At 55.7% G+C, this 25,845-nt stretch overlaps 1 protein-coding gene across 1 annotated transcript; it reads left to right on the top strand.

The window, feature by feature from the left end:
• On the top strand, positions 1-24,975 carry PADI3 (peptidyl arginine deiminase 3). Its single transcript, XM_054720654.1, has 16 exons — positions 1-92; positions 5,506-5,686; positions 7,686-7,758; positions 11,093-11,154; positions 12,324-12,441; positions 12,770-12,895; positions 14,310-14,488; positions 14,712-14,815; positions 14,912-15,023; positions 16,642-16,749; positions 17,894-18,045; positions 19,740-19,884; positions 19,971-20,073; positions 21,156-21,235; positions 21,867-21,992; positions 23,721-24,975. Exons 1-16 carry the CDS (start codon positions 1-3, stop codon positions 23,952-23,954), a joined length of 1,995 nt encoding a protein of 664 aa, XP_054576629.1. The 3' UTR covers positions 23,955-24,975.
• Positions 24,976-25,845: the final 870 nt, after the last annotated feature.

Genomic DNA, 25,845 nt, shown 5'->3' on the forward strand with positions numbered 1-25,845 from the left:
ATGTCCCTGCAGAGGATCGTGCGTGTGTCCCTGGAGCATCCCACCAGTGCCGTGTGCGTGGCCGGCGTGGAGACCCTGGTGGACATTTATGGGTAAGAGCCGGAGGCCTGGGCTTTGCAGGCCCTCGGTGTGAGCTCCCTGGGTTCTCCCTATGAGCTGTGTAGGGCATCTTCAGGCTCCGGCCTGGCGTGGCTGCCTTCTCCTGAGCCTTGGCCTTGGAACACCAGCCAATCACAGGAGCGTGGGTCCTCACCTTTGGCGAGGAAAGACTCTAGCCAGGAAACTTGAAGTGTGGGAGACCGAAGGAGGGTAGAGAGGCTTATAGTGGCTGAGCTCTGGCCAGGGCCTTGGGGCGGGGTGGGGGGCGGGCGATGCTGGAGCCACGGGGCTTGCGCATTTTCTCTGTCCGGAGGACCCTGCAGGCTGGGCTGAGGGTCTGGCTGAGCACATAGGAATAGGAAGAGACATACTGCCCTTCCCCATACCCAGTTCCTGCTGATGAACCTGAAAACAGAGCGTCAGTCTTTTTTTTTTTTTTCAATTACTTATACGTAGATAGCACTTACTCAGTGCCAGGCACTGTTCTAAGAGCTTAACAAGCCTCTTAAATTTAACTTTCACAACCACCGTATGAGCTAAGTTTGTTCTTCTTCATCTTATTTGACAGCTGAGGAAACCGAGACACAGAGAGGGCAAGCCATATGCTCAGGTCACAGAGTTACTAAGTGGCCAAGTCAGGATTTAAACCCATTTCCTGGCCAGGAGTCTTATGAATTTGGCTGCCCACCACTTGAGGAGGAGGGGTTTCCTCCAGCTGTTTGATGCCCATGCATTATGCCCCCACTGTATACCCATGTCCTTAAGGCCAGTGGCTGGAGGCGAGGCCCCGCCTCCCCCCTCTCCCAGGAGGAAAAGGAGACTTTGGGAAGGGTTTTGGCTGAACTGGGGACAAAGGTAATCAAGGGCCTGGGAGGGGAGAAGGCGGAGCCGTGTCCTTGCTCCCATCTTACCGACCAGGCCTCTCAGCCGCAGCGCTATGACGTGGTCGTTCCCTGGGGCCGGGGAGAGCTGGTGGCCCATCTGCGCACTGAGACGCTGAGCAGTGTCCCTGGCTTCCACCCACCGGTGCCAGGAGCACCTTTCACGGGTGATAACCGAAAATGTCTCCAGGCATTGCCAACCGTGCCGGGGTGGAGGGGGTCACCCCAGCTGAGAACCAGTGTCCTAGATTAAAACTTAAAAATCGGAGTGAACTGAGTCAGAAGCAGAGATGGGTTGGTCCCGGGGTAGTAGATGGGAGGGGGTGAGGAGCTGGTCATGGATGGGAACCAAGTCTGAGCAGGCCTGGCCCAGCGAGGTCCTGGGAGCTAAAGCGGGTTGAGGCTGGGTGGGCAGTGAGGGGTGGGAAGGGGATTTGGTGGCTTCTGAAGAGGGGGCAGCCACAGAGACTGTTCCAGAAGTGATGAGGGAGGAGGGGTACTTGTGAGGCCGGGCACTGCCTTCTCCAGCACTTCATGCCCATGGGGGTGACTCATCTGTCCCCCCCCCCCGCCCGCCTCCTGCCCGTAGGGCAGATGTGCCCGGGAATCCCAGGGCTAGCTCCTCCCCTGAAGAGATTCCTGAGAGGATGGAGGACAGATTGGGGTCCTGAGAGGCAAAGGCAGCAGTGTCTTGGGGTAATGGAGTGGGTGGGCCATGTTGGGGTTTGCAGAGGAGGCTGCGGTGGGTTAGCCACAGGGTGGTGGGTGGAGCCTCCTGCACCTTCGAACGAGGGATTCTTGGGTCTCAACGACCAGCCCCCCTTGGTATTTCTTTTGGGTCTAGTGTGTGCCAGGCTCGGGGCACACAGGTGAACAGGCAGGCGTGGTCCCTGTGCTCTGAGGGGCCCATCCTGCAGTTCTGCAGAAGCTGGGTCACCCCCCCCCCGGGGGGGGATGCTGCGGAAGGGACTCCTGCCTGGCAGACAGAGCAGTCCTGGGTTAGCGCTGAGGTCTCTTCCGGCTTGGGGAGGCCATGAGTGAGCAACCCTGATGCTCGGACTGTGGGCCAGCGGGAGAAGGGCCAGTGGGCATGGTGACTCAGTCCTGGCTCCGCGTTTTAGCAGCTGTCTGACCCTAGGAAAGTCGCTTTACCTGAGTCCTCTGTATGATGGAGATGATATAATAATAATAATAATAATAATAATAATAATAATATCAGCAATGATACTTAGAGCCTGCTCCACCCAGTCACTGCCTGGCGCTTTACATATGTTAACTAATTCTCTTAATAATTCCAGGAGGCAGACATTATCATCCTCCCCATTTTACAGATGGGGAAACTGAGGCACAGAGAGGTTAAGTCACTTGCCCCATGTCACACAGCCAGTGGGGAGTGCAGAGCCAGGATGCAACCCAAACAATTTGGCCTTTTGTTCCCAGGGCTCTTGGGAAGATTGGATGAGATTGTGCGTGCAGAGCACGCAGGTGAAACCTGGCCTGGGGTGAGCATTCAGGTATGGTGGCTGTCACCACGATTATCATGGTTGTCACCATATTGAGGCTTTATCCTGACCCTGTGGGCAGCCTCAAGTGTCCCCAAGCCTGCCGTACACTGGGGAGCGCCCTCTGAGCTGTACTGGGAGAAGGAGGAGATGAGAAAAGAGACCTCAGCATAGGCTGAGCAGTCAGGGCAGGCTTCTCGGAGGAAGGGCACCAGCCAGAGCCTTGAAGGATGAGCCCAGACAAGACCCTGGGCCGCTCTGTCTGAGGCAGCGGGTTAAGTCCTGTCTTCCCGCCTCGTGCTGAGCTGGAGATGGCCCTGACTGGGCGAGGGGGCTGTTTTCCCGAGCAGGGATTCATGTGCTGAGCCACGCCCCGGGAATGAACGGACAGCCAGGGTTGAGAGTCGCTGCCCACGCCGCCCCTTGCTCAGCAGAGGTGGTCTAACGGGGTGAAAAGGCTTGGGCACCTGTGGGCCAGTGACCCCGAGGTTTGGTCCGAGCTCTGCCACCGTTTGCAGTGTCATTTGGAACAACCTCCTGCTCCTTCCTGGGCCTCAGTTTCCCCATGTACCCTGAAGAGCGATGGGTTTCACGCTCTGCTCCCAGGGGCCTCGGATGTGACAAAGCAGCTCCCCGCTGTCTGCAGCCGATTTTCACGCGAGAGCTCTGACGGCGCGTGGAGCGGGGCCCTGGGAGGCGGCACTGCTCCAGCTCTTCGAGACAGAAGTGTGGCCGCACTTCCTGGGGCGGGAAGAACCGGGGTTAAGGAGGGCCAGTGGTGTCCTGACCCTGGTTCTGTTGAGAGGCCAGGATCTGGGAGCCTCACTGAGTGGGAGGAGAGGCTGGTACCTCCCCGTGGAGCCAGAGCTGCCTGGGCCTTGGTCTCCCCTGCCCCTGGGGGCCACTCTTGGTGGTCATCTTGTCGGCCTGTGTGTTTTCAGCTACAGGGGCCTTTCCTGTCAGGTCCTTGGCTCAGAAAGTCTGCTTTTGTCTTCCCAGAGGTCGATGGGTTTGGGTTTGCGAGGGAGTGGGGACAGAGCGGGCCACGATTCCTGGCTGTCACTTACTAGCTGTGTGACAAGTCACCTGCATCTCTGAGCCTCAGTTTCCTCATCTGCAAAGTGGGGATAATATGGCCACGGGAGCCGCCTTCATCACCATTCTCACCATCGAAGGGAAGACACGAGACACCAGGGGAGACCTGACTTGTCTTGTTTCCCAGTTCGGGGTGGGCTCACCCGGAGTCATCCCGTGTGCCCTGGGGCACCAGCTCCAGCATTGCTGAGACAGCCCACCCTCGGCTGTGCTTCTGGCTTCGCTGGGCGTCAGGGTGGTTTTGAGTGCAGGTCCCAGGGCCCTGCCTGCGGCACTTCTGGTTCTGGAATCACCAGGTGGGCCCGAGGTTGGGCACTGCGAGGGTGACCAGCTGTCCCAGTTTGCCCAAGACCTTCTAGGTTCCAGCACTGAGAGTCCTGCACCCAGGAAATGCCTCCATCCCTGGCAAACCCCCTGCCGCGCTACACCCTCCATTCCCCGCCTCCTAGGCTGGCTGGGAGGGCTTGGTGCTGGGGGGCCTTGGGCTGTCCTGTGCGCGGACAGCCTTGTCTGGGGAGAAACCGGGGCTCCGAGCCACAGGCACCTCCTGGGGCTGGGCCAGGGGACACGGGTTAGAGCAGCTCGAGGTGGCCTGGCCACTTCTGCTGACTTCCAGGAAGTGGGACACCCAGATCCTCCCGTACCTGACACAGGTCTTCCCATCAGCCATCCCTTTGATCTTCCTAACACACAGCTTTGTGACGGGGCATGAGCACTGCCCTGGGAGTCTGGAGCCCTACCGTCTAGTCCCTTTTCTCCGAAGCCTCAGTTTTCCCAGCAGTGAAATGAGGGCACGGGTTCAGGTGACCCTGACTTTCGCTCACCCTGAGCATTTACACCCCCCCCACACACACACTCCTTTGATCTTCTCATTATCCCCCCTTTATAGACGCTGGCACTGAGGCAGAGGGAGGCCGCCCCACTCCCTCGAGGTCACACACCTAGTGAATGGCCAGGCTGGGATCTGGACCCAGGTGACCTGGCCCCAAAGTCCACAGGCTTAACCACCTCCTAATCAAGAGCCATCGCTGGCCCCCCGTTACAGAGGGGTGGGATGAAAGAGCTGGTTTTGTTTATTAAACTTGACTTCCGCGGGCTCCGTGGTAAAATGTCTTCCCCGCAGGTGTGTCCTCCCCGTCTCGGTTCACCTGCCTTCCTCAGGGGAGCCTTCGCAGACACCCCGGCCCACGCTCTCAAACCGCCTCCAGCTTCCTGTGCCCTAATCCACTTTAAGAACCCCTTCCCCACCCTGGCGGGCAGTGTTCCAAGCCTTTCCTCCCAATGACCGCATTTGAGCCTCATGGTGGCCAGTGAGTTTGGCTAAGTGGGGGGTCATTATCCCACTTTATAGGCGAGGTGACCAAGTGCAGGGAGGCCAGGAGACTACTCAAGGTCACCCGGCTGATGTGCGACCCACAGCCTGTCTAGTGTCTGACTCCTGACTCTGGTCCAGGCCCCACCCCTGACCCTGTGGCCCTGAGCCCCATCTGGCTGCCCTGGGCGGAGCTCTGTCCTCAGCTCCCAGTGGGATCGAAGGCTCTGGGGAGCACAGTGCCTGTGTACACAGTGGGCGCCCCTCAGACAATAAGAAGATGACCAGACTGATTTCAAACAGGACTCCCCGATGAGCTGGAGTGGGGAAACGCAGTCCCAGGGCCAGATAACATCACAGACTTCTTAATCCCACAGTTAGTGCCTGGGAAACTCACAGGGGAAATGTGAGTGACCATGGAGCCTTGGAATGCAAGACGGTGTATACGTTTGTGGGTGGTCGAGGCTTGACTCCCAGGAGCTTACTGGGAGGATCTGAGAGGCCTGGGGTGGTCAGGGAAGGCGTCCTGGAGGAAGCAAGACTTTGAACCAAAGCTCAAGCATCTGAACAAGGGCTGCCCCCTCTAGCACTTCCCATGGCTCCCTGTTCTTCCCAGGTCAGTACCGGAGGGCACAGAGATGTTCGAGGTCTACGGAACCCCTGGCGTGGACATCTACATCTCTCCCAGCATGGAGAGGGGCCGGGAGCGGGCGGACACCAGGCGGTGGCGCTGTAACGCAGGGCTGGAGATCATCGTGGTCATGAACTCTCCCAGCAATGACATCAACGACAGTCATGTGAGTGGGTCCCTGGTCTGGGGGCAGCCCGGGGAGGCAGTGATCTAGCTTCACTGGGCCCTCTTTTTACCCGGAGTACAGAGTAGCATGGTGAGTAAGTGGCTGGCCCTGGAGCCAGCCAGCGCTGCGACTTAAGGACACAAAGTGTGGCCCTAGCCAGTGTGCTCGGTGGATAGAGCATCAGTATCAAGGGTATGTACCTCGGCTGCAGGCTTGATCCCCCGCCCTGGTCGGGGCGCATGTGGGAGGCAGCCAACTGATGTGTCTCTCTCACATTGACATTTCTCTCTCTCTTCTCTCCCCACCCTTCCACTCTCTCTAAAAATCGATAGAAAAAAGATCCTCAGGTGAGGATTAACAAAGACAAACAAACAGGAAACCGAAGTGTGTGGCCTTGGCCAGTGGTTCTAAGTGGTTAGAGCATTGAGCCCGCGCCCTGAAGGGCTGCAGGTTCGATTCCTGGTCAAGGGCAGGTGCCTGGGGCAACCAGTCAACGTGCCTCTCCCACATCGATGTTTCTCTCTCCCTCTCCTTCCCCCTCCCTCCCTTCCTCCTTTCCATTCTCTCTGGAAAGCAATGGGAAAAATATCCCCTGGTGAGGATTAACAAAAACACACAAAAAACCAACAACAGCACACTCAGTGTGTCCTCTGCAGGTAGTTTCCCCACCTGTGGGCTGAGGAGGTTGCTTAGGTTATCCCTGCAGCTCTGCGTGAAGGAGAGAAAGCAGGGACCAGGGACAGGGAGGGATGCTCTTCCTGGTGAGACCCCCTTCCCACGGTGACATCTCCCCAAGTTGCCTCTTCTTCCTCTAATCTACTCTCTTCCTGTCCCCATTCCCTTCCCGGGGACATAATGACTTCCCTTCCCTCCTCTCTCTGCTCACTCAGCTAACGAGAGTGTCTTTAACCTGCCCCAGCTGTAGGCAACATTCTGGCCCCAGGGCAGGATACACTTAGAACGTGGGAGAAATGGGGTGGCCCCTGAGCTTGGCACAGGCGATGCCACCTTACGTGGCTGATGGGAACCAGGACTTGTCGTATGGGAGCGATGGAGTTACACTCCATGTCAGGAACGATGTTTTGGAAAACTGTCCCTTTAAGAGCGCTGCCCATGAGCCCATCCAGCCCTCCCAACAAGGTGGCTTTGATGCATCAGGCTCCAACTGCTTTATCCTCCTCACCGTCTCCGGCCCCGCCTTGGACAGTTACTGGGTGCTGGCTGTGGGCCAAGCACCGTGCTGAGCATGTCACACGCGTTCCTTCCTTAATCCTCACAGCCTATAATCACTCCTGCAGGTAGGAACTGTTATTATCCCCCGCTCTCCAGCCAGGAAATTGAGGCCCAGAGCAGATAGGAACTTTTCCCAGGATATGTCCGCATGTTGCATCTGAATCTGAGCCCTTACACAATGCCGCCTGCCCACCGCTTACGATAGCTGATGTCTCCTGGCACTTTCTGTGAGATCAGTCTTTTACACGTGTTGTTTTAGGCTGCACTATAGTCCTCTGAGCCACAAACCTGTATGGTCCCAGTTTGCAGTTGAGGAAACTGTGGTGGCTGGGAAAGGGCTTTGGCCAAGGTCACACAACCCAGAGGTGCTGGGCTCTCTGAGTCCAGGCCTGTCTGAGTCCCAGAGATAAAAACATTGGCTTGGAAAGTGTCCCAAACCCTGCCCAGTCTGAACGCCTCGTTGTACAAATGGTGGCATTGAGACTCAAAGGGGAGAGGGGCTTGCCAAAATCACACAGTAGTCATCGGCAGCACTGGGACCAGGTCTCCATAGAATTCCTCACAAGTAGGCCCATTTTACTGATGGGCCAACCAAGGCATGGACAAATAAATGGCACAGAGAAGGCTAAAGGAAGAGCTGAGTTGGTAAACTCAAGTTTAGTGCACAGAGATCTCCTCCCCTCCTTGCCAGATATTCCAAGGCCTGTCCTTTGGGGTGGGGGCTCTTGGCTTCAGCCAACATGACCCTGGGCCCATCTTTCCACAGGTTCAGATTTCCTACTACTCCGGACATAAGCCCCTGCCCCTGGCGTACACAGTGCTCTACCTCACCTGTGTTGGTAAGTTGGGTGCCATGGTGAGGCTGTGGCCACGGGGCGTTGGCCAAAGGCAGGATGGGAAGTGGTTGGGAATGACACCGAGCAAGGATCTTGTTACCAAAATCAATGAGTTTAATTTTTTTTAAAGTCAGAAGTGCACATTTTAAATTTCAAACAGTAAAAAAGAGTATATAGTTGACGCTTAAAAAACATGGGTTTGAACTGCATGGATCCAATTATATATGGCTTTTTTTCCAATTGATCTGTGCAGTTCAATTGACCCATGCAGTTCAAACCTGTGTTGTTCAAGGGTCAACTCCATGGTTGGGAATCTGAGTCTGCAGAGGGCTGACTGTAGTTATATGTGTGAGGTCAGTGCCCTTAACCTCCAAATTGACCCAAGACTACACGTTCCCCAGGCCCAGCATCCTTCTAAGAAATGCTGTGTTTATATAAGTAGACACATGCATATGTGTTTATTCCCCCCTTTTGTAAGCAAATGGAAGCATATATAGACATGTAACTGGTCCTTGCTTTTTCCAACTTACATTTTTTGGGGCTAATTCTCCACAAACTGATATATAAACTCCATGCAACTATCAGACAGTAAATATAAAGTGATTAATATGTTAAAGGCTGTAGAGGAAAAGGTGGGTAACATGCATGAATATATGGGGAATTTCAGCAGAGAGATGAGAACTATAAGAAGGATTCAAATGGAAATGCTGGAAATAAAAATCCGACGAAACATGTTTTTGATGGGTCCATAGGTAGACGTGGCACAGCTGAAGAAAGAATTGGTGAACTCGAAGACAGGGCAACAGTTACCGAACTGAAACACAAAGAGAAAGAAAGAATGAAACGAACAAAATAACAGAACAGAGATTCAACAGCTGTGGGCCAGTATCAAACAGTCTAAATAGAACGTTATAGGGCTGACCTCATAAATCTCATATGGAAGCGCAAAGGGCAAGAATAGCCAAGACAATTTTGAGGAAGAACAAGAGGGAGGGATACATGGTACCAATGGCTTTTCTCCAAGTTGTAGTAGTTGAGTCAGTCTGATTAAATACAGACCAGAGAACCAGTAGAGAACTGGCCATAGACCCCTGCTCACGTGGATACCATGTGAGAATCAATAAACTTGGAACCATACCTCGTACTATACTGAAAAATAAATTCCAGATGAGTTAAAAATCTTTTTTTTAAAATATATTTTTATTGATTTCAGAGAGGAAGGGAGAGAGAGATAGAAACATCAATTATGAGAGAGAATCATTGATTGGCTGCCCCCTACTGGGGATCGAGCCTGCAACCCTGGGCATGTGCCCTTGACCGGAATCGAACCCAGGACCCTTTGGTCTGCAGGTCGACACTCTATCCACTGAGGCAAACCAGCTAGGGCGGGTTAAAAATCTTAAGGTGAAATCAATATTTTAGAGCTTTTAGAAGAGAATATCTGTAAACTCAAGGTTAAGGTTGTCTTTAACAAGGAAAAACAATAGCACAGATCCTAAAGGGAAAGATTGATAAGTCAGGCTGCATTAAAATTTAAAACTTCTATACAACAGAGGAATCCAACTCTGGACTGGGAGAAGAAATCTGCAATGCATTTGGCTTCCTTGGAGCATAGAGATTATGGAACACTGCCATCAAGAAGAAAAAAAGTCAAATGACTAGAAATAGGGGAAAAACATGAACAAGCAATTCACAGAAGAGAAAGCCCCAGGGATCAGGGCCCAAAGGAAAAGACGCTGAGCTTAGTGCTGCCAAGGATGTGGAGCTGGGAGCTCCGTGCACTGCGGGTGGGAGTTTGCACCACTGTGGGTGGAACAGGCACGCGGAGAGCAATTAGCAAGAAAGTTAAAAATGCTCCATCTTCAGGAGGCATTTTAGAAGCAGAACTGCTGAGTTATGGGAAATGCACATCGTACATTTTGATAGATATTGCCAAATTGCTCTCCAAAATGACAGTACCACTTTATATACCTGCCAACAGCATGTGGGTGTCCCTTGCCAACACTGTGCACTATCAGCCTTCTCCCTTTGTGCCATTCAGAGAGGTTGTATCTCATCGTTGCTTTAATTCGCCTTCTTTTAATTAGGACCGAGGTTGGGTATCTCCCTGCCTCCCACGCCCTGAACACACACATGGTTCATTGGAAAATATACACACAGCAAAGTGCAGAAAGCTTTATTTTTGTATTGATTTCAGAGAGGAAGAGAGAGGGAGAGAGAGATAGAAACATCAATGATGATAGAGAATCATCCTGCACACTTCCCACTGGGAATGGAGCCTACAACCCTGGCAGGTATCCCGACCGGGAATCAAACCGTGACCTCCTGGTGCATAGGTCAACCCTCAAGCACGGAGCCACACCGGCCAGACAATAAAGCTTTATTTTATACACACACATTAATGAATAGTTACAAAGCAAATGAATAGCCATCGCCCAGGTCAAGAAATGGAACATGACTAGCACCCCAAAGTCTCCCCCAAAATATACCCGTCTCTGATCTCTGGCCTCCTTCCTGTAGAGGTAGCCACTACCTTGTGATAGTATTTTCTTGCTTTTCTTTGTGGTTTTGTCACCTGAGTATGCATACCCAAATAATACAGTCTATTTTTGCCGCTCTTTGAACTTCCTATGGATGGAATCACAGTGTACATATTATTTTCCGGGTGGGACTTTTGCCCACATTCTGTTTGTGGGATACATTCATTCATGGTGGTTGGGGATCTTTCCAAGTTTAAAAATTATTTCAAATGTTTCCTTCTTCCCCTCCCCCTACCTCTCTCCTGTGAATGCCCCATTTGTATTATAAAATCTGCACCAGTTCTAGGGAGACATGTTCAGAAAGTGGGATGGAAGCTGGGATTTTAAGAGTATGAGATGAAGGTGAAGCCCAGACAGGCCACAGCCGGCAGATGGCGGAGCCCGGATTCACATCCACGTCTGCCTGACACCGAAGTCCAGGCTCACTCCCCCATCCCAAGGAGAGGAGACAGCTTCACACAGACCAAGAATGCCAGGGCAACCTGAGCTCAGTGCAGGGTGTGTCCCAGACAGTGAGGGCTGTAGGGATACAGAAGAGGGAGGGATCAGGGAAGGCTCCCTGGAGGGGGCAGCATTTGTCCTGGGCCTTTACTCTGACCCTGCTTCCTCTCCAAGGCTGCTTCCTTTCCCCAGGCCAGGGAGAGAGGCTCCAGATGCCCCCACCTCTGGGCAGGGTCTTTTCCGTTTGCCCAGCCCCAGGTGGGCCCTGAGAGCAGAAGGTAAAAGGTGAAGGTCATAGGCCTGTGTTGACCTCCTGGGAACCCTGTGGTGACTTACCCTCTGCCCTCCCCTTGCAGACATCACTCTGGATTGCGACCTGAACTGTGATGGCAGGCAGAATGGAAGCTTTGTGGACAAGGTAGGACATCTCACCTGGGCCCAGAAAGGGGTGTGGAGTCTGGAACTGCTCTAGGCTGGGTTCATAGAGGCGAGGTTGTGACAGGCACGCCCTGCCTCCAGCCGATGCCGAGGTCAGGGGAGCCAGGCATGGTGGGACTCTTCTATTACCAGGAGAAAAGTCATCACCAGGGACTCTGAAGCACACATGTGCTCAGCACTAGGCTAGGCCTTGCTTTGTGCGAACCTCCTTCTGTATTTTTCAATCTAGGTTGGGGGTCATAAACCTTTTCTGTAAAAACAAGATAGTAAATATTTTAGGCTTCACAAGCCATACAGTCTCTGTTGCGGCTACTTGATTCTGCCATTGTTGTGTGAAAGAGCTATAGTCAGTAAGTAAACAAGTGCATATGACTGTGTTCCAATAAAACTTTATTTACAAACACAGGCCAAGGGCCGGATTTGGCCCATGGGCCATAGTGTGCTAACTCCTTGATCTAGGTGTAAAGGGAAATCTACCAAGTATGAAACCGTTAGAGAACTTTGGGCTGAATTATGGTGGCCCTTCATGTAGTAGGAGTTCGGAGGAAAAGGCCAAGGTGGGCTGGGTGAGGGAGGAAGATTTTCTGGAAGCAAATCCACTTGAGCTGGGCTCTAAAGGGATGTAAAAGGGAGGGCAGTCCCGGTGGAGGGAACAGCAGGAGCTGAGGCTGGAGGGAGGGATGGACTTAGAATTAGGAGGTTGTCTGTTGCGAAAGAGGACAGACAGCCACGAAAGACAGCTGCCAGTTTGGACTGTGGGGAGCCATTGCTGTTCATTTTCTTTCTTTTTTAAAAATATTTTTATTGATTTTAGAGAGGAAGGGAGAGGAAGAGAGAGACAGAAACATCAATGATGAGAGAGAATCATTGACTGGCTAGCTCTTTGTGCCCCTCACTGGGGATTGAGCCTGCAACCCAGGCATGTGCCCTGACTGTGAATCGAACCGTGACCTCCTGGTTCATAGGTTGATGCTCAATCACTGAGCCACACCGGCCGAGCCATTGCTGTTCCTTGAGCAGGAGGCGCTTCAGTGAGAGTGGACCTGTCCTCAGAGGGCAGGATGGGATTGGCCAGCCAAGAGGATGCTGGGGAGGGAGGCACAGGTTTGGTCCCACCCCCCATCACCAGCTTTGCTTTGTCATTGGCAGCGCCAGTGGGTCTGGGGACCCGATGGGTATGGGGCCATCCTGCTAGTGAACTGTGACAGGGACGATCTGAACTGTGATGACCGGGACAACTGTGACCAGCACATACGCTGCCTGCAAGGTGAGGGGCCCAGGGCAGCCCGTGTCCCTGGGTGTCCGGGGTCACTGCTCACCTAGTTTGTAGGGGCTCCAACCCATAGGCACGGCCCTGAAGGCGGAGCTCGGGGCCAGAGGTCCAGCTCCCAGACACACCTTGACGGTTCCCCAACCTGCCTCGGGCTGGCAGCTGCCCCCCGCAGCATCCCCGGTGCCATGCACGCCCCCCGGATGGAACTCAAGAAAGAAGCTCCCACCTTCCTCTCCCTCCAGGGGAGCAGGGGATGCTACCATTATCTGAGCACCTTCAGTGGGCCAGGCCCTCTCCCCAAATTCTCTGTCTGGCTCCCCAGACCTGGAAGACATGTCCGTCATGGTCCTGCGGACCCAGGGCCCCGCTGCCCTCTTCGACGACCACAGACTCGTCCTCCACACCTCCAGCTACGACGCTAAGTGGGCACGGGTCTTCCACGCCTGTGGTGAGTTCACGCCCCTCCCCCGCTGCCCAGCGCCAGGGGACAGCGCTGCCCAGGCTCCCGGGTGCCCTGGGGGCCGGAGGAACAGTCAGATGCGTGAGCTCTGGGCCTGGCCAGCTGGCGTCTCCAGCACAGGCGTGGCCCGAGGTTGTTTTATTGGATGAATGGATTTTTAAAATGTATTTCAAGCATGTTTAGAAATGTTTGCTCTCAAAATATTTCAAACATGCACAAAAGCAGGGAGAACAGTGTAACGAACCCCCAGGGGCCAACCCCTCAGATTCAGCAGTGATCGCTCTCGTCCTTGCTTCATCTGTCCCTCGCTGTTTACCGAGGTGTTCCTCAGCCAGCCCCGGGCACCACGGGCGTGGACCCTGCAGAATTCGGGGTGCATTTCCCGGAGAAAAACCGTGACTACTTCACGTAGCCACAATGCCAGTATCGCAAGTCCAAGCAAGGATGTAAAAGACCTTCTAGCAATACAAATGGACACAAGTAATAAGATGCTCACTTTTTAAAAAGACCAAACAATATAGAAGCATCTAGAGTAAAAAATGAGTCCTCTATCCCTAACCCTCAACCTGACTCTTTTTTTTCTTTCTTTTTTTTATTGTTTAAAGTATTACATATATTAGTACATATATCTTCTTTTTTCCCCCCATTGACCTTCCCCCAGCCTCCCCTACCCCCTGTCACATGCCCTCCTAAACCTGACTCTTAAAATGTGTTCGCTGTTAAGGATCCGGTATGTGTTCTAACTGCTTTTTCTATATGTACTAAATGTGCCTCTGTGTGTGTGTGCGTGCACATGTGTGTGCGTGTGCGTGTGCGTGCATGTGCATGTGTGGTGTGCCTATTCTGCTTTCCAACCTGTTTCTTTCACTGAAGTATATACTCGGCCCCTCTTTCGGTGCATGTATCTGCTCTGCTTCATTCTTTTCCCCAGCTCCATAGCATTCCGAAGCACAGAGATGCTGTCCCCTACCCTGTCCCCTGGGTCATTCGGCTGCTGATTTTACACTAGGTTCATTGAGGGCAGGGACCTAGCTTGTGGCTGTATCCTGAGTCCACAGCTGTGCCTCAGACGTACATAGTAGGTGCTCAGTAAATGTTTGTTCGACGAACAGCTAAACAACCAGTGAAGACCCTTGTGTGTGTGTGTTTTGTAGGAAAGATACCTAGAAGTGGAACGGCTGGTTAGGGGTACACGTGACTTTGTTAGATGCCGCCAACTTGTCCCCCACCCCCAGCCTTGCCCACATGGCATATTAAGCACCTTTCCCCCCTTTGCCAGTAGGAGGTGAGGCGCGGGGATTGTCTGGCCTGCATTTTGGAGGAGGTCACACAGCTCTCCTGCGTCCCTCACGCTCGCCGGGCCCACCAGGGAGCCTCAGCTGCTACTTTGGTTCCCTCCCAGGTCCCGAGGACTCGTGTGAGGCCTACAGGCATGTGCTGGGCCGGGACAAGGTGTCCTACGAGGTGCCCCGCTCCCACGGGGACGAGGAGCGCTTCTTCGTGGAGGGCCTCTCCTTCCCCGACGCCGGCTTCTCGGGGCTCATCTCCTTCCACGTCACCCTGCTGGACGACTCCAATGAGGTAGGGGTGGCCGGGCAGAGACGCAGACAGAAAGGCTCTGTCCTGGGAGAGACAGGCACTGCTGGTGGGAAAGACCCCAGCCGCGCCCCTTCCCTGCCCCCCCCCCCGCCCCCATCCTCTCTAGAACCCGAGATGAAGCGCTTGCTCAGGGCCCGCGGGTCTGAGTGAGCCTGGCCTCTGGACCCCCGGCCCGGGCTCTGTCCTCTCTGCTCTCCCCCTGCAGGATTTCTCCGAGTCCCCGATCTTCACTGACACGGTCGTGTTCCGGGTGGCCCCCTGGATCATGACGCCCAGCACCCTGCCGCCCCTCGAGGTGTACGTGTGCCAGTGAGTCTGGGGAACACGGGCGTCCTTCCGACCCGGGTGGCTCCCCCCCCCCCCGGCCTGGCTCTGTCCTGAGCCACTTGCCCGGCTTGTCTGCAGGGTGAGGAACAACACGCGGTTCGTGGACGCGGTGGCGGAGCTGGCCATGAAGGCCGGCTGCAAGCTGACCATCTGCCCGCAGGCCGAGAACCGCAATGACCGCTGGATCCAGGTACCACGCCCCCGGGCAGTGCCCAGCCAGGACACCGGCCCGGAGGGGAGGCTGGCCTGTCCCCACAGGGTGGGGTGGGGGCTAACGGGGAACACCCAGGAGGACCTGGGCGCTGGGTCGCCCTCCCCGGACACTGCTCTTTCTCATTATAGACCTAGGGCTCGCCCCCTGTCTCCAGAACTTTCTGGAGACCCAGGAACACACTGACGCTGGATTCAACACCCACTCACCCCCAGGATCTGGGCTAGGCACTGGGTTGGCCACACATGCCCTGCCCTTAGCAGCCTGGACCAGTGGTCCCCCCGAGGGATAGTGAGCCGTCTGAGGCATTTTAGACGGCCACCCGGACGTGGTGATGCTACTGGCTCCTGGCCCCTACGGAAAGGAATGATCTGGCCCCAAATGTCAATAGAGCCGAGGCTGAGAAGCCCCAAGGTGGTGAAAATCCCAGCTCTCACCATCTAAGATGCGGCAGGGGCACCAGCTAAGTGCCACCTGCAGGAAGGTTTGCAGGAGGTGGCATCCCCTCTGTCGGGGCATCAGTGATGGCCTCCAGGAGGAAGGGCATCTGAGCTGGACTGGACTTGGCAAATGGATGGGGGATGACTTCTGCCATTCAGTGAGCACTTACTAGCCAAGTGCCATTGCCATAGTGTCATTCCATCTTCTTGACAACCCCCTGTCATTACCCACCCGAGGAGCTTTCAGGGGTGCAAATGCCCAGGGCCAAACAGCTGGTAAGGGCCATGCTGGGACTCAGGGGATGATGGTCCTGGCCGAGGAGCAGCATGTGCAAAGGCCCAGAGGTAGGAGGCATGAGAAAGAATGTCACGGGCTCACTTTGGCCAGGGCCAAGGTTCTGTCAAGGGTAAGTGTTGAGGAGGGAGACCTTGACTGCCAGGCTAGGAGCTGTCATGACTGTAGGGTCCTCCGATGAACCAAGTCAGATTGGATTCTGGCTGTGCTGCTGACTGGCTGTGCACCCTTGGACAAATAACGAGACCTCTCTGTTCCTCTCTTTCCTCGTCTGTAACACGGGTAGTAATAGTGCCTCCATATAGGCGTGTCAGGGGGATTAATGGAGTTAATACCCACCAAGAGTCTAGAGCAGAGCACCTAACAGTGAGCTTCTCATTGGGTTTGTAGGTTGTCTATGCTGGGCCATCTTTGCCTCCAGGACCAGAGGGGTCAGAATTGGCCTGGGCACCTTTATGAGTCTGAGAAGGAGGCAGATCTGTATCTCCTCAGGTCCCCTCAGCCCTGTCCAGCGGTCAACCCCTCATGACCGCATGTGGAGGCCAGAGGTGCTGGCTGATGCCCAGCGCCTTACTTGTCCAACTCGGGCCACCCTGAGTCCTTCTCGGTGTCCACTCTGCCCTGACCCAGCATGGGGACACCCCCAAGGTCATGTCCATGTTCTCATTCATTCCTGGCCTTTCTTGCTGTGTGACCCTAGGCAACTGTACTCCCTCTCTGAGCCTCTAGCAACCTCCTTCACCCCCAAGGGCAAAGTTCCCCAAGGCAGAGAACGCCCGTGCACAGTCTTCCCTGAAGTGCCTAGTGCCGAGCAAGCGTGGGAAGTGGTGGCTTCCACAGCGGGCGTCTCTCTCGTTCGCAGGACGAGATGGAGCTGGGCTACGTTCAGGCGCCGCACAAGACCTTCCCGGTGGTCTTCGACTCCCCCAGGAATGGGGAGCTGCAGGACTTCCCTTACAAGAGAATCCTGGTGAGTGGCCCAGGGGCCAGCCCAGCCCTGGGGGTGCGTGGACATGACTCCGAGGGGTGGGGGGTACAGGGGGCAGTGCCGGGAACCACGATCTTTAACAACAGGAGTAGCGTTGCCAGGTAACATGTAGGAGGTGCCCGGTTAAATCTGGATTTCAGATAAGCAATGAGTATCTTTTTGGTGAAAGTATATCCTCAACATTGCATGGGACGTACTTATACTAAAATATATTTGTCGTATGTCTGGGACTCAGATGTAACTGGGCATCCTGTATTTTTATTTGCTCAGTCTGGCAAGGGGAGCAGGGCAGCGCAGCTGCTAAGAACACAGGTTTTGGCATCAGAACAGGTCGGCTCTGCCACTCACACGCTGTGTGACCTTGCCTGAGTCCCTTTCCCTCTCTGAACCTCCGTTTCCTCATCAGTGGAACTGACATGCTGGCCCTGGCCTCACAGGTGCTTGTGAGGCTTTGTCTGTGCAGGGGGAGCCTGCTGGTGCTGTTGGTGATAGGGTAACTGTGGCATGATGGGTGCTGACCAGGATCTCCTTGAGGAAGGAGCGGAGTTTCCATTGGTGCCTAGAGAATGGGGCCCCTCCAACCCCCGCACTGGATCACACAGGTGGTCGGGGCTCTCACCTCTTAACACCCTTCTGAGAGGTGGCCCGGGAAGCTCTCTCCTCTTCCAGAGCTGAAAGACTGGGGCTCAGAAAGCCATCAACAGCCTCGTGGTCCCCAGAGACAGGCCACGCTAGAGCAGCCAGATGCCTGCCCTTGGGCTGGACTTGGCAGAAAGTCTGTGCAGAGGAAGGGGGTGGCCATGGCCTCGGGCTCCGTGTCTAGTGGGGGGGGGGGGTGCAGGATCAGCCAGGGCCCTCTCTGCTGTCCCCCTGTGACCATGGGGAATGACATGCTCTAACATGGCAGCAGGGCCAGAGGGCCTGTGTGTGTCCCAACTTCGGCCCTTGTGCACGCCTGAAATATTGAATAGATCAGATCCCAGTCTTAGACTCAGTATTTCCATCTGAAGAATGGGCAGCCACCCCTGCCCCAGCTTTAAGGAATTCAGAACCCAGAAAGTTGCTTCAAGCTCTTCATAATGGCCATCTGCCCCCCTCAGCCAACCTGACTCGGTTTCCCCATCAGGGTCCAGATTTCGGCTATGTGACTCGGGAGCCGCAAGACAGCTCTGTGTGTGGCCTGGACTCCTTCGGAAACCTGGAGGTCAGCCCCCCAGTGGTGGCCAACGGGAAAGAGTACCCCCTGGGGAGGATCCTCATTGGGGGCAACCTGCCCGGGTGAGAGAGGAGCAGGGAGCGGTGTTGCTGGGATGGAGGCTGAGGGTGGGGGGTGGTGATGGTGGCTGGGGTGTGAGGGGCTATTCCACTCCTCAAAGAGAACCAGAAAGGAGTGATAAAACTGTGGTTCTGGATGCAGCGGGGAGGTGCGGCAGGGAAGGGAGTGGGCTGTTCACCAGACACTGTTCACCATTACCTGGGGAGTTTTGAGAAGTAGCCTCAGACTCCCCAGGCAGTAATTGAGCAGGGCCCCAAGAGTTCATTCAGCCCTTTTATTTTACAAGTGGGCTCAGAGAGGGTGAGTGACCTGGGAAGGTAACACAGAATGCAAAGTTATAATTAGACTTGGGTCTTCCCATTCAGAAAATAAATAGATGTTGCTACCAATTAAAAAAGAAGAAAAAGCTTAAAGTCTCAACAGTCCTGGGAGAAACTGCATTTAAGTCAGAGCTTGTTTATACTATGATGTAAATGACTAATATCAAATCTTTTCCTGAGAGCAGGAGAAGGGAGATATAGGACATGAAAACTGAAATGGCAGTAACACATACAGAATAACAGATTATGTCTTTATTCAAACGTAACACCTGGGTACCAATGGAAAAGAGAAGGGATTATATGATAACTAGAGGCCTGGTGCATGGATTCATGCACCAGTGGGGCCCCTCGGCCTGGCCTGCGGGGATTGGGCTGAAACCACCTCTCCGACATCCCCTGAGGGATCCCGGATTGGGAGAGGGCACAGGCCAGGCCGAGGGACTCCACCGGTGCACGATAGGGGCTAGGGAGGGGTCGCGGGAGGGCTCCAGGGCATGTCCGGTCCTTCTCACCCAGTCCTGATCGGCCAGACCCCAGCAGCAAGCTAACCTACTGGTTGGAGCGTCTGCCCCCTGGTGGTCAGTGTGGGTCATAGCAACTGGTCAAACGGTTGAACAGTAGGACACTTAGCATATCAGGCTTTTATTATATAGGATGGTCATTAGCTCTGCAACCAAATTCAGCAGAGCAGTTAGAACAGACTTGGGATCAAATAACAGGTGACTCAAGAAGCTTTGCGGGGTGGGGGAGAGGGGACTAACTGCTCTCAAACATATGATCCCACAGAAAGAGGAAGTTAGATATTTTTTTAGAAGGCAAAGAAGAATGGGATCTAAATTCACTACCATAAAATGCTGGGGCCATAAGGCCCCTCCAGGGTGATCTTGTCCGCCTCTCCCCACTGATGTGCAGGGGCTGAGGCTGCAGTGAGAAAAATGTAAGACAAACTCAAGGAAGGACCACCCAGCCCTGGGGGTGGAATGCAGGGGTGCAATCAGTCTCTTGGAGAATGTGAGGATGGGGTGCGAGGGCGGTTCTGAGGATTTGCCTGGATGATGAGCCCTGGTGTGAGTGACCTGTCCTGTGGGCCCCCTGGAGAACTCACCTTGGGATCAGACTTGGGATCAAATGCCATCTGTATGTATGTAGGTATGCATGTATGTATATGTGTATGTATGTATGTATGTAGGTATGCCATCTGTATGTATGTAGGTATGCATGTATGCCTGCATGCATGTATGTATGGTACTTCCTGCTTACAAAGGCAATGCATGCTTTTTGGTAGATATTGCAGGTAGCTTGAACTCTTGTCTTTCCATTTCTGCATAGATAATGTTTTAGTTAAGCAACTCTTTTTTAAACCCCTTGGGCCCCAGGTCAAGAGGCCGCAGGGTCACCCCGGTGGTGCGGAACTTCCTCCACGCGCAGAGGGTGCAGCCCCCCGTGGAGCTCTTCGTGGACTGGCTGGCCGTGGGCCACGTGGATGAGTTTCTGAGCTTCGTCCCGGCCCCCGACGGGAAGGTGAGGGCCTGGTGACACGACGGTTGGCGTCTGGGCAGGGGATGAGCTCCAGGGCCCGTGCTGAGGAGTCTGCCCTCTCCGCACAGGGCTTCCGGATGCTCCTGGCCAGCCCCAGCGCCTGCTTCAAGCTCTTCCAGGAAAAGCGGAAGTGGGGCCACGGCAGGTCCCTGCTGTTCGAAGGGGTTGTTGGTGGGTACCACTGTCCCTCATCACAGCCTTCAAGCCCTCCACACACACCGTGACTTGAGAGAGGGCTGGCAAATTTCAAAGCAGGGCTGTCCCCCTCAATTCAGGAGCCCTCACCCCTGCCACTGCTCGCCCTGCTCCTCCAGCCACCATGGGCCACGGGGGGGGGGGAGGGGCAGAGCTGGCAGGACAGCTGATGGACGATGGGCTTGGGATGGGCAGGGACAGAGTGGAGACAGGGCCAGCCTCATGGGCATGCGACCAGGGTAGCCCACAGGGCCCTCTGCTCAGAGGGCCCCTCCCTTGAGGTTTAATGCTCTGTTGCCACTGTCCTGAAATTCTGAATAATCTGTGCTTTGTGAGTGAAATCCCATTGGTTGATGAAGCATCTAACGGGGAGCCTGGGCTCACGCCGGGCCCCGTGAACAGTCCCGTCTCCTGCCACCTCCCAGGGGTGAGCCCCTTCTGCCAACTCCTCTGCTCCTTGGCGCCCAGCCCCAGGCTCCCCCTCCCCATCCCTGCCAGGTGACAGCTGCAGCCGGCTGACCCCTGTGGGAGCCTGGGTGTGGGGAGGGTTGGGCACACGTCCCGTCAGCATCTGGGGGAGGGGCTGGCCTCAGTCGTCCCTGTCCTGGACTGGCAGCTCCATGGGGCACGTGGTGGGGATGATAATGCGTGCCTGGCGGGGTTGCAGCGAGGGTTAAATGCGGTACTAAAGGTAGAGCTCCGACCTCGGGTAAGAGCTGGATAAATAGCAGCTTGAGAAGTGTGCGCTGCTGGCTCTAGCCTCCCCTTCCCTGTCCAGCCCTGTCTCCTCGGGCACCCCATCGAGCAGGCAGGAAAGCCAGGCCTCCGGGGAGCTCCATGCTTCACCCCCTGGAGGGCAGGGACAGGGTTCAATGGTGGGCAGGTGGGTGGCCCAGCCCTGCCCCTCCATGAGACCAAAGAAGAGGAATCATCACCCAGTGCCCTTCGGGAAAGGGGTTTGTAAATTTCCAATTAAAGGCATTACCACTTCCAATGAACTCAAGCAAAGGTCTAAGTTCCTAGCGCTGTGGTTCTCTCTCTCTCTCTCGCCTTCACAGGTAACAACCAGGTCAGCACCATCTCCATCAACCAGGTCCTCTCCAATGAAAACCTCATCAGCTTCAATAAGTTCGTGCAGGTACAGTGTCCCCGTTGGCGGAACCCACCTGGAAGCCAGTGGCACGGGAGACCTGATTCTCCAGGATGGGCCTCCCAGGGCATGGAGCAGAGGTGTCCAGCGTGTCTGGAAGTACAAACGGAATCTCCTGGGTCCTGCGGGCACAGATCCAAGATGGGGTTGGACAGCAAGGCTTGTGTCAGTGCCTGTACCAGGAGAGAGGAGGGGCTGGGGGAGACGGAGGGCGGCCCTGAGGGAAGGAGGGGTTGGGGGAGATGGAGGGCCGGCCCTGAGTGAAGGAGGGGCTGGGGGAGATGGAGGGCGGCCCTGAGTGAAGGAGGAGGCAGGCAGGCATGGTGTTCAGACCGTGAGACTGAAGGAGTTCCCTGAGGAGGGAAGGGTCTAGAGAAGAAAGAGGGTCAAGGATGGAACCCTTTGGAACGCTCTCATGTTGAGGCCACAAGTGGGACTGGACCTTGAGGAATGGGACACAGGACAGTGTATTTGACGAAGGGATGCAAAGATAAGGTTCGTGGGGAGAGGTGATCCGTTGGCACATGGGCAGCCCGCCTCTCCTTAACCAGACATGACTCCATGGGGTCTGCAACACACATGGCAGGGGCTCCCCAACTCTACCTCCCTCTCTCCCCAGAGCTGCATCGACTGGAACCGGGAGGTGCTGAAGCGGGAGCTGGGCCTGACGGAGCGGGACATCGTGGACATCCCCCAGCTCTTCAAGACCGAGAGGAGAAAGGCGGTGGCCTTCTTCCCGGACTTGGTGAGGCCGCCCCCCCGCCCCCACCCCGCCCCCACCCCCACCCCCGTGACCTAAGGTTTCCTAGAGTTAGGCGTCAAGCCTCCCCTCTGCGGAGGGGCACGCTGCTGGGTCGCTGCCACGGTTAAGGTTGGGGTTGGGGTTGGGGTTGGGGTTGGGGTTGGGGTGGCGGAGAGCAGCAGGGTCCCATCACGGCCAGCAGAAGGGCTGCTAGTTGGCTGATGGTCATGGTCACTACAGATGCTCACTGGCCAAGCCCCTTGCTCAAGGGACATCAGGACAGGCCCTGCCTGCTCCCAGGGACCCCCTTGTATTTGCGGGGTGAAGGGATGGTTACCCGAGGAGGTGTGTGTAAAGCCCGCGGCATCAGCTGGGGCCGAGGTGCCCATTCTGCTCCTTGTCCCGGCTCACAGCGCTTCATCCATCCCCCACACACTCGGGTACCCCGTGGGAGAGGCAGAGATGATGGAGGCTGCTCCCCGCTCTCACAGAGTTTCCAAGCTAATCCCGAGATGGGAGACTTTCCCTCTCTTCGGACCTGTCCCAGCGATCTATCTTGTATAATAATGTGATGAGGCGGTTCAGAGGTCGGACAGAGCACTTGCAGCCTAAGAGGCAGGACTGAAAGTCCAAGAAGGCTTCATGGAAGAAGTGGTTCCAAATGTGAACTTGCATCTGGAATGCCTGGACCACTGGGGCTGCACCCCAGGGGTTCTGACTGAGCGGGTCTGAGGCAGGGCCTAGACACTGCTACCTTCCCAACCAGGACCCAGGGGCCACCGATGCTGCTATCTGGGGGCCACACGTTGAGTAGCACTGCTGGAGATCACCCAGGTCCCCTCCCCACTACCCCTCCCCCTCCCCCTCCCCCCTCTCTCTATCCTCCACCCCCATCCTCCAGAGAAGCACAACTTTCCCATCATCAGAGCCTTGCAGAGAGCCTGTCCACACCACCATTGCTTCATCCCACCCCCCCCGCCCTTTCCTTCCTTTTTCTGGCCTTTTTGCCTTCCTCCGTTTCCCCACCTGCAGGGCCTCTCATCACTCCCCTTCCTTCCTGCACATTCACGGCGGCCCTGCAGTTGTGTATGTGCTCCCAGAGTGTGTGCAGAGGCTCAGAGGCTCCTGTTTGCAGGAAACAGAGGCCCACCTGAGCCAGCTCCAGCCAGAGAGGGCGATGTAACACAAGGACCCCTGGAACCAGCTCTTACCTCTGTGTCCATTCCCATCCCTCATCCCCTCCCGCTTCCTCCCTCTCCCCGCCTCCAGCGTGGCTTCCTTTGCCTCTCTGTCCCTGGGGATGGATATGAGTATGACCGCGCATTCTAGATACAGACACAGAGACTGACTTGACTCCTGCCACGTGAGCTTCAGACATCCGAGAGAGAGCATCTGATTGGTCCCGCTTGGCTCAGATATCTACCCTGCTCCACAGGCTAGGAGGTGGGAGTCTGTGGCACAGTATGGCAGCCACCACAGTCCCCCAATAGGAAGAGCCGTTACCAGAGAAATAAGTGCTGGTGAGCCGGGCAGACGCTCCCCGGGAAGGCACAGCTGGCTAGAGGTCCTACCAGCCCACGTTCCCCTCCCGCTTCCTGAAAGGGCGAGTGGCGGTTTGCAGGGCTGTCTAAGAGACTAATGAATTCAGGTCCCAGCAGGTGTAGGGCAGGTGTCGGGGTAGGAGCCGGGGATGAACTGCCGCCCCTGACCCGGGACCTCCCCGCTCTGCAGGTGAACATGCTGGTGCTGGGCAAGCACCTGGGCATCCCCAAGCCCTTCGGGCCCGTCGTCAACGGCCGCTGCTGCCTGGAGGAGAAGGTGCGGTCCCTGCTGGAGCCGCTGGGCCTCCACTGCACCTTCATCGACGACTTCACCCCGTACCACATGCTGCACGGGGAGGTGCACTGCGGGACCAACGTGCGCCGGCAGCCCTTCGCCTTCAAGTGGTGGCACATGGTGCCCTGAGCCTGGCCCCCCGGCGTCCTCTCCCCCCGGGGTGGGCCATGGGCTGGGGGGATGGAGACTGAGACAGGCCCCTAAGGGAGTGTCCGGAGACCCCGGGGGTCCAGCTGGAATGCCGAGCGTGACCCGCCCCTCTCCGAAGCCGTTTTCCTGCAAGTGTTCACGCCTTCACCAGCCGCCCATTTGGTTCTCAGGCTGGATGCCGCCCGGCCTTCCCAGGGGACCTCATTTCTTGTGGCCTCTCGTGCAGATCAACGCGGCCCACGGGGACTCCGCCACACATCCCCACCCCCAGAGCCTTCCCGTGGAGCCGGATCCTCTTTGGGGGCCTAGAGACATCCATGCATCTCACCTGCCCTTTGGCCTGTGTGTCCGATGGAGGAAGGACCCGTGATTCCGCTCTGGTCCTGATTGCCTCTCTCTCTGCAAGGGACCCGCCCCGAAGTCAGTCCTTCCCCAGAGGAGAGATTCCGCCCGCAGCCTCACCCGCAGAGAAGGAGCTGGGGGCCCACTTCGCTTGTGGGGGGACCATCCCTCCAACGGCCACGCTCCTGACCAGACCTTGAACTCTACCCCGCCCCGTGCCCAACATGAGCTTTCTCGTAGTAGGAGGAGCTCTCGGCGTGGGTTGAAGAAATGATAGCTGTCCCTGAGCTTTATAAACTCCCCATCATGTGCCATTCAGAAACCTGACTTTGTGCAAAAACCTCCTGGAATGTCTTGGAGATGAAAGTGCCCGGGGGATTCCTGGAGATTGGGAAGGCGGTGGGTGCCGGGGTGAAACATCCTCCATACGCATAGGTGCTTTGTTGGCCCTGGGACCTCGCTCTGCAGGCGGGGACACCCCCGGCAGGATTTAGCCCTGCTCTGCCTCAGAAGGGGCCGACAGGGGTCAAACCCATAGAGCCGGCTCCGGGAAAGAACCCTCTGAGTGCAGGGGGAGCGGGAGAGAGAGCGGGTGGTTTTCTCCAGGTGTGTGTCAGTTACACATGTGTTCTGTATGGGTCCAGCTGTGTTCCCATCACTGGCGAATAAACCTACAGAAGCACAAACGGTCTGCGTCTCATTGTGGCCCTTCTCTGGGATTCCAACCGGACAGTAAGAACAGGTGCCTGCAGCTGAAGCGTGTGCTTGCCTGGCCCCCTTAGGAGGACTATGAGACTGCTCTGCCTTGGCCACAGGATGGGTTAGGGCTGGCATGGACCCATCCGTGCAAGCCCAGGGGTCAGCTGCCAGGCTGCAGGACCCAGTGGGCCTGGCAGGGCAAGGGGCGGGGCTGTGGCCAGAAGGTTGCGCCGTGAGTGTGGCAATGGGGGAAGCCGATGTGTGTGGAGCATGGGGCAACCTGCTGCGGGCCCTGAGCAACATCCCCTTCCTGCCCGTGGGGAGGCCTCAGGAGACCCCTAAAAGGCCAATGAGCTTGCTACAGAGCCCCAGGAAATCACTGTCTCTGCTATCACTGTCCCACTAGCTTTATAAACTCCCCATCAGGCTGCCATTCAGAAATCTGGCTTTGTACAAAAACCTCCTGCAGTTTCTTGGAGATGAAAGAATCTGGGGGATTCCTGGAGGTTGGGAAGACTGTGGGCAGGACAGGACAGTAAGAACAGTTGGCCCTGGGATGGGCAGGATGGGCTCGACCATGTCCAGGCACTCTGCCCACACACCACAGGCTCCAGGTGAAGCGACATGGCACAATGGAAAGGCCATGTGCCTCAGAGTCCAGTGATCCCATGCGGAATGGGTACTCTCAGCTGTGCACTTAACCTCTCTGAGCCTCAGTTTTCTCCTCTGTGAAATGGGCATAATTGTGCCTGCCCCACAGAGCTTGCATGGGATTTAAGTGACATTATTAGTAAGATGATTTATTGATTTTTTTTTAATTTTTTTTTAC

This window comes from Eptesicus fuscus, chromosome 9, assembly GCF_027574615.1.
Source record: "Eptesicus fuscus isolate TK198812 chromosome 9, DD_ASM_mEF_20220401, whole genome shotgun sequence".
In the NCBI taxonomy this organism is placed as follows: Eukaryota; Metazoa; Chordata; class Mammalia; order Chiroptera; family Vespertilionidae; genus Eptesicus; species Eptesicus fuscus.